Source organism: Phycodurus eques, chromosome 8 (genome assembly GCF_024500275.1).
Source record: "Phycodurus eques isolate BA_2022a chromosome 8, UOR_Pequ_1.1, whole genome shotgun sequence".
NCBI lineage: Eukaryota > Metazoa > Chordata > Actinopteri > Syngnathiformes > Syngnathidae > Phycodurus > Phycodurus eques.
The window spans coordinates 1,153,072-1,168,372 of NC_084532.1; the positions used below are offsets into that span (position 1 = coordinate 1,153,072).

General features: G+C 43.2%; 3 protein-coding genes across 9 annotated transcripts in view; 2 read left to right on the top strand and 1 right to left on the bottom strand.

The window, feature by feature from the left end:
- The window catches only part of pomgnt1 (protein O-linked mannose N-acetylglucosaminyltransferase 1 (beta 1,2-)), a 45,649-nt gene extending 38,952 nt beyond the window's left edge, over positions 1–6,697 (bottom strand). For both annotated transcript variants that reach the window (XM_061683861.1, XM_061683860.1), the window contains exons 1-8: positions 6,333–6,697; positions 5,939–6,041; positions 4,298–4,413; positions 4,068–4,133; positions 3,678–3,791; positions 3,350–3,467; positions 2,347–2,445; positions 409–536 (exon numbers count right to left, since the gene is read on the bottom strand). In XM_061683861.1, the coding sequence (XP_061539845.1) occupies positions 409–536; positions 2,347–2,445; positions 3,350–3,467; positions 3,678–3,791; positions 4,068–4,133; positions 4,298–4,413; positions 5,939–6,041; positions 6,333–6,452 (864 nt within the window). In that variant the 5' untranslated portion in view covers positions 6,453–6,697. The remainder of the gene's footprint in view (positions 1–408; positions 537–2,346; positions 2,446–3,349; positions 3,468–3,677; positions 3,792–4,067; positions 4,134–4,297; positions 4,414–5,938; positions 6,042–6,332) is intronic.
- Positions 6,698–6,762: 65 nt separating this feature from the next.
- Positions 6,763–9,541, top strand: LOC133406484 (interferon-induced protein with tetratricopeptide repeats 1-like). The gene is made up of 2 exons (XM_061684138.1): positions 6,763–6,773; positions 8,227–9,541. The coding sequence occupies exons 1-2, from the start codon at positions 6,763–6,765 to the stop codon at positions 9,539–9,541; spliced, it is 1,326 nt and encodes a 441-aa protein (XP_061540122.1).
- A 1,209-nt stretch (positions 9,542–10,750) lies between these two features.
- Positions 10,751–15,301, top strand: part of nek1 (NIMA-related kinase 1) — a 43,249-nt gene continuing 38,698 nt past the window's right edge. For 3 of the 6 annotated variants that reach the window (XR_009769059.1, XM_061684140.1, XM_061684142.1), the window contains exons 1-12: positions 10,757–11,302; positions 11,385–11,481; positions 11,581–11,678; positions 11,810–11,893; positions 11,979–12,046; positions 12,138–12,224; positions 12,677–12,731; positions 12,847–13,047; positions 13,131–13,203; positions 14,596–14,741; positions 14,831–14,887; positions 15,059–15,118. Coding sequence is in view for 2 of the 6 variants with exons in the window: in XM_061684140.1 (XP_061540124.1) it covers positions 11,180–11,302; positions 11,385–11,481; positions 11,581–11,678; positions 11,810–11,893; positions 11,979–12,046; positions 12,138–12,224; positions 12,677–12,731; positions 12,847–13,047; positions 13,131–13,203; positions 14,596–14,741; positions 14,831–14,887; positions 15,059–15,118 (1,149 nt within the window). In the remaining 4 variants the exon portion in view is untranslated. Of the gene's footprint in view, positions 11,303–11,384; positions 11,482–11,580; positions 11,679–11,809; positions 11,894–11,978; positions 12,047–12,137; positions 12,225–12,676; positions 12,732–12,846; positions 13,048–13,130; positions 13,204–14,595; positions 14,742–14,830; positions 14,888–15,058; positions 15,119–15,301 lie in introns of all 6 variants that reach the window. The other 3 variants (XR_009769061.1, XR_009769062.1, XR_009769060.1) reach the window with 2 other exon arrangements.

Sequence of the window (15,301 nt, forward strand, 5' to 3'; positions counted from 1 at the left end):
CGGGTTCACGACCCTTGTCCTGCATGCTTCCTCTGCTGTCCTTGTCCTGTCCTTCCCTCACAGGGTGTAGCACTACTGTCCCATACAACAGTCATATGTAATGTGTCATTGTGCTAGATATAAATATTTACTTTTCTCATCGTGTTTACAGTAAGTGCTTTGTCTTGTGTTGTCTTCTTTTCTCACTCCCCTCTAGAAACCTTGTTCTGTTCGACTGATCGACTCCGATTCTCAAATCATCATTATAATACAAAGAAACCACAGCGGCAGCTTCAAAACTCCACTGTGACACAGTAAAACTGTTCCGGCATAAAAGGGATACAGATCCTCCATTGTGCTTGACCAAACAGCCGAACAGCGCAAAAAAAAGGAGAGAGAAATTAAATCAATTTGCTGGTTGTATCTTACAGGTTCTGGGTTGAATTCAATGGGTGCTGGGTCTTTGCAGCTGCAGATGCTGCCATATCCTTCTACTTTGCTGCAGAAGAGCTTCCTGCGCCGATTCCACTCTGTATCGGCCCAATGGCACTCTGCCTCTGAAGGGACAATCACAAGCAAGAAATGAAGGTTGAATGAAACTTGGGAACTTATTTGAATTTGTAATTTCAACATGATTATAATTAGCATAAACTGCACTCTTCTGTTTACATGACAGTAGAAATTACAATTTGTACGTGACCTTCATGACACAAAGTATAGTGATGCATGTCATGAGGACAGAGTCACAATAGAGGCAGTGGGTACGGAAAGTATTCAGACCCCCTAAAATGTTTTTCACGCTTTGTTATATTGCAGCCATTTGTTAAAATCATTTAAGTTATTTTTTTCCCTCATTAATGTACGCACAACACCCCATATTGACAGAAAAAAAAACGGTATTGTTGAAATTTTTGCAGATTTCTTAAAAAAGAAAAACTGAAATATCACACAGCCATAAGTATTCAGACCCTTTGCTCAGTATTTAGTAGAAGCAACCTTTGGAGCAGCCATGAGTCTTTTTGGGACGAATGCAACACATTTTTCATACCTGGATTTGGGGATTCTCTGCCATTCCTCCTTGCAGATCCTCCCCAGTTCTGTCAGGTTGGATGGTGTCCATTGGTGGACAACCATTTTCAGGTCGCTCCAGAGATGCTCAATTGGGTTGAAGTCGGGGCTCTGGCTGGGCTATTCAAGAACAGTCACGGAGGTGTTCTGAAGCCACTCCTTTGTTATTTTAGCTGTGTGCTTAGGGTCATTGTCTTGTTGGAAGGTGAACCTTCGGTCCAGTCTGAAGTGCTGAGCACTCTGGAGAAGGTTTTCGTCCAGGAAATCCCTGTACTTAGCCGCATTGATCTTTCCTTCGATTGCAACCAGTCGTCCTGTCCCTGCAGCTGAAAAACACCCCCACGGCATGATGCTCCCACCACCATGCTTCACTGTTGGGACTGTGTTGGACAGGTGATGAGTAGGGCCTGGTTTTCTCCACACATACCGCTGAGAATTAAGGCCAACAAGTTCTATCTTGGTCTCATCCGACCAGAGAATCTTATTTCTCACCACCTTGGAGTCCTTCAGTTTTTTAGCAAACTCCACGCGGGCTTTCATGTGTCTTGCACTGAGGAGTGGCTTCCGTCGGGCCACTCCGCCATAAAGCCCCCGACTGGTGGCGGGCTGCAGTGATGGTTAACTTTCTCCCATCTCCCGACTGCATCTCTGGAGCTCAGCCACAGTGATCTTTGGGTTCTTCTTGACCTCTCTCACCAAGGCTCTTCTCCCCCGATTGCTCAGTTTGGCCGGACGGCCAGCTCTCGGAAGGGTTCCGATAGTCCCAAACGTCTTCCATTTAAGGATTATGGAGGCCACTGTGCTCTTAGGAAACTTAAGTGCAGCAGATTTTGTTTTTTCTTTTAACCTTGGCCAGATCTGTGCCTTGCCACAATTTTGTCTCTGAGCTCTTCAGGCTAATATAGACAGGTGTGTAGCTTTCCTAAACAAATCCAATCAGTATTATCAAACACCGCTGGACTCCAATGAAGGTGTCGAACCATCTTAAGGATGATCAGAAGAAATGGACACCACCTGAGTTAAATATGAAGGTCTGAATACTTATGGCTGTGTGATATTTCCGTTTTTCCTTTTTCATAAATCTGCAAAAATTTCAACAATTCCATTTTTTTCTGTTAATATGGGGTGCTGTGTGGACATTCATGAGGAAGAAAAATGAACTTAAATGATTTTAGCAAATGACTGCCATATAACAGAGAGTGAGTAAATTCACACAAAAATGCAACCTACATTGTAGGCCTTCTTGATTAATTTAAAACGTATTTTGCTTCAAGACAATTATAGAATATTTTGAGTTACCTTCAGAGGCAGTGAGCTGCACTTCTGTTTTAAGGAGAACTGGATCGCCCCATGTGGAAAGAGCAGGAGATTTCGAATGCTTTTCACCATATACTTGACCTAGACATTGAAATGTACAGCTTTGTCAGTCAAGACACAAAACAAAACCTGCATCATGAAGTGCTTTACTTTAATGCAGGCTTTTCTTTCCATTTCAGTGCACTCTCGACATTTTACCATTTTCAAGAGGAATTGGGAAATTCCAAAACGGAACTCACCGTTTAATATCCAAGTCGGACATTAACAGAGCATAATATTCAACCCGTTTTTTTTTGTTCAGGAGCAACCTAACCCGAACCCTATACCATTATATTACTACAATATAACATCTTAAGAAATAAGTAATTTGAAAATTCATTGTCTATAATGATATTGTCCAATTCAAAATATCCTGTTAAAAGAGCACAACATACTGGTGTGATAACCATTCTAGAAACAAATAAATAAATACACTTCAGTCATCAGCCATTCTGTTAAATGTTTTGCTGCTCAATTGTTTGTTTGGCATTTTAGTGAGATTAAATCTTAGCCAGATCTCAAGCTCTGTCGCGGTGTGTCCTTTCACACTGAGCAAGTGCGCTGTGAAAAGGCCTTACGGCATTCGCTACGAAGGGTAACTAAAAACCTACCCATGTGGAATTTTTTTTTTTTTTTTTTTTTTTTATTCACATGATGGTACTTGTGTTAGCCTTGTTGTCAATTTTGGGTAGTTTGCGTTTGGGAACACTTTGTGCTGAACATGCAATGGACGGAGAGACACCCATTTGATGGGATTGTGGAAAATGACTGCCAAAAGTCGATCGCTGAGCCAGTCAAGGGGCTATTGCAACCAATGGTCAATCATGCATTAAAATGATTTTTTTTTTTTTTTTTCAAACTGCGGATGTAAACCCTAGATACAAGTTCTCTCATTGTCTTTATTTTACTGTCACACCATAGTCCTTTTCATTGTTAAAGTCATTACCTCCTTTCTTCACCACCAGAGTCCACATGTCCCTCCAGCTGAGATTGAGACACTCCTGGCTGCCCAGACTTTTGAGCAAGTTTTTGGCAGCATCTTTCAGATGGAACGTGCCCTCATCCTGCACGAAAAAAAAAAAAAAAAAAACAGTGGGAAAGAAAGGGACATCAAGGTTGTTTAGTTACCTCATCCAGACTCCAGATGGAAGTCCAAGTATTAAAAGTAACTCCCTATGATGCAGTGCGGTTTTACATCACAATAAAGAACTTTTACTTTGGAATTTTGGCTTGTAACTGACAACTGATCGAGATAATGAGAATAAGTAACTTACCTTAATGGTAAAGATTAGAACTCTACCTCGGGTCACCATGTTGAGAAAGAGGATCATGGCTTCATCCTCGTGGGGTGAGTAGGTGTCAAAAATTCTCTTGGCCATCACATGACCCTAGGAAACAAAACAGAGAAACATTACCGTCCACCGCAACCTCTCTCTCATACCATCGCCATGATTTTGACCCATTAGTGCATATTTGGGTTGAAACTAACGAGAACAGAGGACCGACGATGGAGGAGGTCGCAAAAGAACTGAGATCAACGCTGAGTAAACACTGCTCATTTTCAAAGGTTTTAACAAGATTCGTTGTCCCCAGTCGACTGCTCAACAGTCTACTCAAACACTGGCCTCCAAAAGTAACAACAACAAAAAAATGGAGATGCTTACTGTAGCCTGGTTGAGAACAATCACGTGGATGCCTCTGCCTTGCTCCCGCATGTCATCCTCCAGCACCTACAGCAAAACAGCAAAGAACTATTATTAGTATTAAACAATTAAGGGAAACGACTTTTGGTTCAGGTAACTCGACTTTTGATATTAGTTTTAGTGTGGATGCAAGTAAGCAGCGCGAGCACCGCTTCATTTTTTTCTCTCCATTTACACTCTTTTGAACTCACAGTGGTGCCATCCACTGCCACATAGACTTTGGACCGGCTGGAGTACACCTCAATGTCAAGAACCTTGCGCCCGTTTGCCGGTCTGCGAGGAGTCTCCATGTTGGGCATCACATCCTCTAAAAAAGCATTTGTTACACTGTTACCATAGCATAGACGGTGGGGCAATTATTTCGTCAGCCAGCAATTGTGCAAGTTCTCCCACTTAAAAAAGATGATAGAGGCCTGTCATTTTCATCATTGGTATACCTCACCTATGAAAGAGAAAGTGAGGGGGAAAAAAATCCAGAAAATTGCATGCTCTGATTTTTGTAAGAATTTATTAGCAAATTATGGTGGAAAATAAGTGTTTGGTCAAAACCAAGAGATCATCTCAATACTTCGTCATATCCCCTTTGTTGGCAATGGCAGAGGTCAAACGTCTTTTTTCACACACTGCTGCTGGTATTTTGGCCCAGTCCTCCATGCAGATCTCCTCGAGAGCAGTTGATGTTTTGGGGCTCTCGCTGGGCAACACAGACCTTTCAACTCCCTCCAACGATTTTCAATGGGGTTGAGCTCTGGAGACCGGCTAGGCCACGCCAAGACCTTGAAATGCTTCTTACGAAGCCACTCCTTTGTGGGCGGTGTGTTTGGGATCATTGTCATGCTGAAAGACCCAGCCACGTTTCTTCTTCAACGCCCTCGCTGATGGAAGGACGTTTTCACTCAAAACCTCGCGATACATGGCTCCATTCGTTCTTTCCTTGACACGGATCAGTCGTCCTGGTCCCTTTGCAGAAGAACAGCCCCAAACCATAACGTTTCCACCCTCACGCTTCACAGTAGGTATGGTGTTCTTTGGGTACAATTCAGCTTTCTTTCTCCTCCAAACACGACAAGTTGAGTTTTTACCAAAAAGTTCTATTTTCGGTTTCATCTGACCACATGACATTCTCTCAGTCCTCTTCTGGGTCATCCAAATGCTCTCGAGCAAACTTCAGACGGGCCTGGACATGTACTGGCTTAAGCAGGGGGACACGTCCGGCACTACAGGATTTGAGTCCCTGGGGGCGTAGTGCGATACTGATGCTAGCCTTTGTTAATTTGGCCCCAGCGCTCTGCATGTCATTCACCAGGTCCCCCCGTGTGGTGCTGGTTCTGGTTTTTGCTCCCAGTTCTTGTGATCATTTTGACCCCACAGTGCGAGCTCTCCCGTGGAGCCCCAGATCGAGGGAGATTATCAGTGCATTCGTATGTCTTCCATTTTCTAATAATTGCTCCCACAGTTGATTTCTTCACACCAAGCTGCTTACCTATTGCAGATTCCGTCTTGTCAGCCTGGTGCAGGTCTACAATTTTCTTTCTGGTGTCCTTTGACAGCTCTTTGGTCTTGGCCATAGTGGAGTTTGGAGTGGGACTGTTTAAGGTCGTCTTTTATACTGAGGAGTTCAAACAGGTGCCATTAATACAGGTCGCGAGTGGAGGACAGAGGAGCCTCCTAAAGAAGAAGTTACAGGCCTTTGAGAGACAGAAATCTTGCTTGTTCGTAGGTGACCAAATACTTATTTTCCACCATAATTGGCTACTCAATGATAAATGGCTGACTGAATACTTTTTTTGCCCCACTGTAGTTGTCCATAACATAATTCAGATTCTTAATACCATATTCTTGAGCTGCTGCTTCTTCACTGGCAACTCTTCTCGTGTCCAAGATAAGTTTAATATTCACTATGACCGTTACCAGTAGAAACAGTACAGCGCCTGCCTGCGGAAGCAAAAAAAGAAACAAACTGAATAATCATAGAAATGTTTGTGGTCATGATTTTGATGATTTTAACATAATGCTTTTCATGATTCGGGGTTAGGAAACGCAATTACAATTGGTGTGGGTCCTTGGTTTTAAGTAAGGCTCAACATTCTTCTCAATAGATTGGCCAAAATAGCGGAATCTGCATTTGCATCAGACAAGGACAGAATGGTGACACTACACGCATATGGCAAGCTCTGTTTGTGTCAAGACAAATCGAAGAGATTATCATTGAAACTTTAGTCTCACCTGACAGAGCCGGCGAATTGTCCTCTTATGAAACACTTTGTATTTATAGGTGAGATACAGGCTTCTTTGTTGGCGGGGTATAAACGGCTTCGCTCGGGGGTTGGGAGTCCAAGTCTCCATTCCGCGTCCCGCAACACAACCGACATCCAGTCACATCCTCGTCTGCAACCGGTAACCCTTTTCGCAAAGGAGCTAAACACAAAAATGGAGCCAGCGCCAAACAACGCAGAAGGACAATGGCCAAGATTGATGCACACCGTATGTCTATTGTATGTTTTATCATCTGCAAAAGTCAACTTTGTACGACCATTTGTCAATCACATTCAGCTACTGTATTTCTGCAACATGCTAAACGGTTAGCGTTCTGTCGCAGAATCAGTGATGTCACTCAGAAGACGCTCGCTTTTCGGGTTCTGTCGCAGAATCGGTGATGTCACTCAGGTGACGCGAGCTTTTCTCCCTGCTTACTGGCTGAACGCAAACACGTGCAAACTGGATACTGCCTCCTCCTGTTAGGCGCTACAAATAGCTTGATGTGGTTGAACTAATGTACGTGTCGTGTCCAATTTAAAAATGTGTATCTATGAAGACAACATTTGGAAACGGCGGGGGTAAAACAATACAAATAAAAAAATACAGTTCATTCAGTTATATTCACAGTCTAAATGTTTAAATCCAAACATTGTAATTAGAAAACATGACTTCAATATGGATGGATATTCTACATATTGTATTACATATCTCCAAATGTTAAACATGAATTTAACAAAAGCAAAAGCAACCCCAAAAAATTGCCATAGCTGCTTTTCTTTACCTTTGCAAAGAAATATGATCATGAGAGACAATTCTTTGTGTTCCAGTTTAAAAAGTTATTTCTTGATGAATAAAGATGGCAACGTCCAACAGATCTCATCAAAATGAACATCCAGTGCCATGAAAAAGATTTTCGATTTTAAAGATTTTAGGCCATGAACCGCTTTGCCAAAGCATTTCAATCACATTCAAGTCTGGACTTTGACGAGGCCACTCCAAAACTTCATTTTTTTTTTTTAAGCCATTCAGACAGTCGACCCGCTGGTGTGTTTTGGATTGTTGTCCTTGCGTCAGAACCCAAGTGCGCTTCAGCTTAAGGTCGCAAACTGATGGCCGAACATTCCCTTCAGGATTTTCTGGCACAGTTTCCATAAGGGTCCAACGTTAGTCTCGTCAGTCCGTACTCTGCCCAGAAGTCTTGGGAATCATGCAGATGATGCTTATTTTTTTTTTTTTGGCCAATCCTGGGAAGGTTCACCAATGTTCCATGTTTTCTCCAGTTGTGGATAATGGCTCTCACTGTGATTCGCTGGAGTCCTGAAGCTGTAGAAATTGCTTTGCAAGACTGACACGTGTCCATTACGTTGTCATGTGTTCTTAAATTTTTGAGGATAGTGGCATTTTGTTGCAAATCTTTCGGCCGACTTCATTTTGTCAGACGGGTAAATACTTTTTCACAGCACTGTATATATGTACATCACCATGTTTAACACAAAGTCCAGTAACAATCTCCATGTTTCGTGTTTTATTGCACCATAAAAGTTGCACTGATATTCTGGTGCCGCGCCCAAAGTAACAAGTTCCATCAAGAGAAGAAAATATCACCGGAGAAACAAATAGGTCCCAGCTACATGATGAGGTGAATGATTTCTTCTCTTTGTCACGCCTGACATTGTTAATATTTTGTTAATTATCGGCGCTGTCGACTCTCCGCGACTTTTGCCTCTTGTCTCATCCTCTTGTCAATTGTCCGAATGTTTTATGTTCTGTCTGTCATTGCACCACCGTTCTATCGTTTCCTTATTTGCATTTCATTCTTCCGTTCCTTCTTTTTTTGAACACGGCTATCGTACTATTCCAGCGGCGCTCGGAGTCCAACGACGCCGGAGGCCGACCTGGAGAGCCTCCAGTGTCACTTCACATGGAACCTGAACCCGCCCAGATCCAAACTGTTCCTTCTCAGGGATAAGCTGGAAGACATTGGCACTGTGGAGGGATACAGCTGGCTGGGACATATTTACAACTTGCAGGGTTACATACACTACCAACTGGGAAGCACGAAAGATGCCCTGCGTTTCTTCGGCAGGGCTGCAGAGGCTTTGCGTCAGATGAGAAATACCGTCTCCGAGGAGGGCCCTTGGCTCGTGGTCAACTACGGGAACTTGGCTTGGCTGCACTACCACATGGGAAAACTGGCAGAAAGTCAAACGTACCTGTCCAAGGTCGCTGACCTTCTGATCGAATATCCTTCTCCATGTCACGAGGAACTCCACTCAGAGATCTGTGCTGAAAAGGCCTGGGCCCTGATGAAATTTGGAGAAGACAATACCCTCCTGGCGGTGCACTATTTTCAGCGAGCCATCAGGATGCAGCCGGACATAACTGAGTGGCACACCAGTCACGTCTTAGCATTAGTCAGCACTTCTCGGCTTTATAAAACCCGACTCGATGCGAACACTTTTGAGAAAATGAAAATAGCTCGGAAACACGACCCGAAAAATCTCTACCTGTCAACAATTTACCTCGCGGCTTGTGCTGGCAGGGGAAGAAGAATTGAAGGCGAAGCCTGCCGATTGGCGAAGAACATTTTGAAAAAGCCTGTCAGCAGCTACAGTGGCATCAAACCCTTGCTTAAACTGTACAGAGTGTATATGTCAATTGATGAAGCTCTTGACTTGGCAGAGGAAGCTCTTGAGAGACATCCAGGAGAGCGTTATCTGAAGAGGTGTGCGGCAATCTGCTACAAAAAGAAAATCCTGTCACACGGGGACATTCCGCAGGAACAAATCGTGATCGACAAGGCAATCAGCCTCTACACAGAAGTTATTGCGCTCTACCATCAATCGTCCCTCAAAAGAAAAATAACCCTCGCAACCATATACGTAAAGTCAACTCACAACCGAGCTAAAGCTGGCGAGATGTTCGAGGAACTGCTACACCAGAGCGATCAGGAACCTGGAGACAGGCAGATGCTTTATAACTACTATGCAAAATATTTACATCTCACTCAGAAGCAGAGCTACAAGTCCATCGAATATTACATGAGGGCAGCGGCAATACAGCATCCATCGGTCTATCGTGTAAACAGCATCCAAATTCTCGAGAAAATTCGAGAAAGGAACAGAAACCGAATGTGCGCAGAAATAGAGGACTTTCTCCACGACCTACCAGACTGAAAAATGTGCTCACCGTACTTGCCATTTGCATTAGACGCACCGGAGCTTTGTAGTTGTTCTTCTCTTCAATCATTTTATTTTATTTATTTTATTTTTTGTTTTTTGACAGGAAAGATTTTCTTTGATTTTTTTCTTTTATTTACAGTCAAGATTGTTTTTTTTTAATTTGTCTTTGACATCAGATGCGATATAATGGCAGGTGAAGAATGTTGTATGTATGTAATGTAATACAGCATATAGGTGTGGATAGAATGTATCGTTGTACTGCACATAAATTCTCAATTAGTCCCAGGGAAAACGAGCATTTCTATTTATTTTTGGCGTACCACGAGGCCTGCTCCTTAGCGGATCACAAACCGAGAAGTTCAACGAACGAATCAACTCTTCAGTTCTTCAGTTCCGCTGTTCACTGAACGAATCACTCTTCAGTACACACCAGTCCACGAGTTCACTGAACGATTCCCTTAAGTCCCTCCCCCGCCTGCACGGCGCTGCCTGACGCTGGCTGCTCATTGGTCATTCGCCGAAGATTCCCCGAAGTGAGTGACAGAACGCTTTTCAACAGTTCCGTTTCCGCACGCGTTCGACTCGCTCGCCTCACGGCGGCCAAACTGAACGAACGAATCATTTCATAAACTGATTCGGTTCAGTTCGTTCATTACAGAGATTCGTTCTTCTGAACGAAACGTTCGCGAACGTACCAACACGAGAGGGCTGGCAGTGAATGAAAAAAATAAATAAAATAAAATACTTGAAAAAGGGAACTTGCTAATAACTGATCTGTGTCTTGTTCAAACTCAGTCAATCCGATAATTAATGAAATATATTTATCATCGATTGGAAGGACCTCTGACCGCTACTTTCAACTGCACAGTTTACATTTATAAATAATGAAATGGTCCCTGCTGAAATGGTCACCATCATAAATGTAATCGTGTAAATACGTTCAAATGGGCTGTCCATTTTCAATTAAAATGTGAGGTCGCACAGATGGAAGTGATATTTACTCGGTTGGAAATCTGGCCATATTTTCTGGCTTTGCGAAAAGTGTTTTTCGTCGGCTTTTGGTTGCTATGGGGAGTGTTCACAGAAACGGCCATGTTGTGTGGGTGGGAACCACCATGTTATTTGACAATGACAAATGACGGACAGTCGTATGAACCAGTAGCATATCGCCAGAGTTGGCCGTGGCCAATAAGATTGAAGCTATTGACAGGCTGCTCGGTCGAACTCGAGTGTTGCCGAGGAAGGAATCGCAAGGGACGATGTCAGTTCGCTAGAATAGCTCATGGTAAGCCAAACATGGCTCATATAACTCAGTTTTGATACAGTTCAATAGAAACGTATTTGTACATTTCATACCGTTGTGTTCGTGTGCCGGGGTTCCCACATGAGGGGGTATTTTCCCTCGGTTCTCGTGAAGCTCACTTGGAAGCACATTATTAGCTGTGTTGCTATCACGAATGTGCATTTCCACGGCGAAGCCGGAACAAAAGTCCATTCTTTCCCACCGAACCGCTCGTATTCTAAGCTCTAAGCCCTAGGTTTGTGCTAACGGCGTTTTTCTTCAGGATAGGTGTTCCCAAGTGTATTTTCCCCAGTTTATTTGCAGAACCAGCATGACATGCCAATTATGCCATGAACATGGACAAGTATGAAAGGGTGAAGAAAATTGGGGAAGGCTCATTTGGAAAGGCTGTCCTTGTCCAAGCCAAGAAGGATGGACACCAATATGTCATCAAGGAGGTCAGCATATCTGGGGTAAGATCTGCAATTCATCAAGATTCCCCCGTTGTCAATAGACATTTTACATCATATGGATCCATAACATATGCATTACTAGATGTCCGACAAAGAGAGACAAGAATCCCGGAAAGAAGTTGCAGTTCTTGCAAACATGAGTCATCCCAACATTGTCCAATATAAGGAGTCTTTTGAAGGTATGCCTCAGTTGCTTTATTAGCTGGAATTGTGCATCATCAATTGTATCTATTGTTGTTGTTGTTGTTGTTGTTTTGCTATGCCATATGACTTTATAGAGGGCGGGTGTCTGTATATTGTTATGGACTACTGTGAGGGTGGAGACCTCTTTAAGAAGATCAACTCTCAGAGAGGAACGCTTTTCTCGGAGGAGCAAGTAAGTTACAAAGTAGGAATTATGGTCATGAATGTTCAGGGCGGAAACATTGTTCTTTGGTATAAAAGTGAGAGAAAATCCATCATGGGAAATATGACTTTGAATACACCGAAACATTGCTTCCCTTCTAGATCCTGGATTGGTTTGTGCAGATTTGCTTGGCACTAAAGCACATCCATGATAGAAAAATCCTTCACAGGGACATCAAATCACAGGTGCCAATGCAACACACCACTGTCCATTGTCTTCGGCATTGACTGCATTCAATATTATCATTGGAATCCCGCTGGCTTTTTATAGAACATATTTTTGACAAAAGATGGGACTGTGCAACTTGGTGACTTTGGGATTGCAAGGGTGCTTAACAGGTATGAGAGAGAGCACGAAAAATGGAGGCAATATTTGGGAATAATCAAGCATGAACGGTGTGAGTTTTTCTTTCCTCTGACGTTTTTCCAGCACGGTAGAACTTGCAAGAACATGCATTGGAACCCCTTATTACCTTTCGCCGGAGATCTGTGAAAATAAACCGTACAACAACAAAAGGTAATGGATCACGACTGCATGTTGATGGGTCTTTCTTTGTCGGGAGCAGCAACATGCTTTCTTTGATTGATTTTTATATTGCTCTTACACAATTCCTGCAAGATGAGGCTTTGACGTGAGAGTGGTTTGGGGGCTGCTGGTAAGTGAGGTTGCAAGGGGCCTGACGATGTCGGACTTTGAGGGGGGGCAGCAGAAGGACGTCGAACTGGATGCATTGAGTATTTGGGAGGATGGGAGTGATGATGTCGCTGAAACGGGACTGGGGGAGAAGAGCGGCGGCTCAGTAACGACGACCATCCCAAACAAAGATTTTGTTTCTTTTTACATCAGTGAGGACGAATATCTGGCAATTAAGTACTGCTACATTACTGAATGCATGTAAGCGTAGCCTGAATGTAATCTTAGTCCTGCCTCTGTATCTTCCTTACGCTCTCTTTTGCCTCCCTGTATAGTGATATTTGGGCTCTGGGCTGTGTCTTATATGAAATGTGCACCCTTAAGCATGCAGTAAGTATTCTGCCAATGAGAGTATTCAACATATTTCGCAGAGAGTGAGGGGAGGAAGAATAGGCACGTGTGAGACCGCGAATTCTAACCGTGTTATGAATGTGTATCTGCTCAGTTTGAGGCTGGAAATATGAAGAACCTCGTTCTGAAGATCATCCGTGGCTCATATCATCCTGTGTCTGTTCACTACTCCCAAGAGCTGCGTTCTCTTTTGGGACAACTTTTTAAACACAACCCCAGAGAAAGACCATCAGTCAGCAGTGTACTGGACAAACCTTTCCTTTCTTTCAGGATCCAAAGGTTCCTCAAACCACAGGTAGAGTCAAACTTGCCAAGTCTGAATTCATGTAAGCTTGATTGTTGGCGGGTCGAAAAGCTTTTTTTCGTTTGTTCATGTAGGTGATTGCTCAGGAATTCCACCAAAGTTTTATTCACAAGCAGCATAAAGTGGGTGCGCATCAGGGGTCAACAGGTAAGTGAACTTCAAATGATGTTTTTAAGTGGCGATTTCCTTTTTTATTAACACTACCACCACCATGTTTTCCTGCTTGTATGATGTTTTTTTTTTTTTTTTTTTTTGAGACGCTGTCCTTCATTTACGCCACATGCAACGAGACACACGCCCCCCCCCCCCCCCCCCCCCCCCCTGAAAAGCTCAACTTTCATCTCATCAGTCCATATAGCGTTCGGCCCAAAAGTCTCGGGAATCATTCAGATGTTATTTTGCAAAAGACGAGCCTTGATGTTCGTTCTGGTCAGCAGTGGTTTTGCCATGGATGCTATTTTTGCCCAGTCTCTTCCTAATTGTGGTGTCATGAACGCTGACCTTAACTGAGGCAAGGGAGGCCTGCAGTTCTTTCGAAGTTGTCCTGAGTTCCTTGGTGGCCTCCTGGATTACTCATTGCTGTTCTCTTGGGCTAATCTGCGTAGGCCGGCCACACCTGGGAAGGTTCCTCACTGTCCCATGTAGGGATAATGGCTCGCTGGAATCCTAAAGCTTTAGAAATGGCTTTTTGTAACCCTTACAGACTGACAATTACGCAATATCGTGACTTTCTTTGAATCGTGTCGATTTGTTGCAGCTTTTGAAACTCTTTTGCCCGGACAGATTCAGTTTAAGTGATTTCTTGATTGAACAGGTCTGGAGGTAATCAGGCTTGGGTGTGATGAGTGAAACTTAACCAAAAGTTGTGATTAGCCACAATTAATTCATGATTTAAGGAGGGTAATTACTTTTTCACACAGGGTCAGGTAACTGAATACAGATCTTCCATTCTGCTTGACCTAACAGTCGAACGGGACTCCATTAGGTCATCCGTAGGTCTGGCTGGATCCGCATTTTCGCGGAGAGTGAATGATGGGGAACATTGATGTGATAAACATGCAAAAAAAAAAGAAATCAGGACAATGCCAAACCGTTTTTCACACCACCGTATTTGTTTTGGATTATCGACAGACATCATGTTTTTTTGTTTTATTCCGCTATTTGTTTTCATTTGTCAAAATGGAAATGGCACTTTATTTGAGTTGTTTTGAATATTATAGTATGGCTTGCGGCTGTTGTCTTGTGACACGGCCTTAATAAATGGACCTTTGAAAAATGATCTGTGGCCATTTTCAGATTTGTATTTGAGTACCCATAGTCCACAGTATGCATGTGCCCTTTGATTGTTGTGGAAACACCCACCTCTTAATTCTAGCCATATAAGGATTTTTTTTTTTTTTTTTTTTTACTACTTGATTCCTTCGCAATTATTTCCCTTGCCCCATTTCAATTGACTGAAAGAATGACTAGTCATACACCTTTTTGTAAAGTCAGGCCATAAGCATCATAATTGATTGTTTGGTTTGTTTTTGTGACTAGCTAAGCGTCCTGCCCATGGTTCCATACCATATTCTGCAGCCAAGATTACCACACCAGCATGCAAATACGGAGTGCCTTTAACTGCGAGGAAGTTGTCTGTAACAAAAAAACCTGCAGACAGGAAGCCTGCTATGAAACACAAAGCGGTGAGTAAGCTGCTGTGATGCCTGAACTGCACACTTGACTGTCGACTCCTGCTTTTACATCCTCCTATGCTTTTGGAATTTATGCTCAGGCTCCTTCGTCCATCCACAGAAGAGTAAGTCAAGGGGAGGAAGATAGGCGAAAACAGGTACAATGCTCAGAGGGCCACGGAAATGTTTACCATCAGATTTCACCATATTTAATTTGCAGTGCTTGTCGTTTTTGGGTTGCCAAAGTTTTTCTTCTTAAGGTGCTACTCAAAGCAGTTGTTCTGCCTCTTTTCTCACTAAAATAATTTTGGGCTTATACTGTACGGCAGGAGGTTATCAAAAAAAGAAGGATGGAGCTGATTGATAAAGAAAAGCAACACAGAGAGCAGGTGAGCGCACACACACACACCAACGTGGTTATTGCTACACAGAGAACTGTACAATTGCCGTCAAACGTAAAGTTTACAAATTGTACGGTGGTTGACCGGTTAGCACAGCTGCCTCACAGTTCCGAGGACCTGGGTTCAAATCTGCCCTCGCCTGTGTGGAGTTTGCATGTTTCTTCCCCCGTG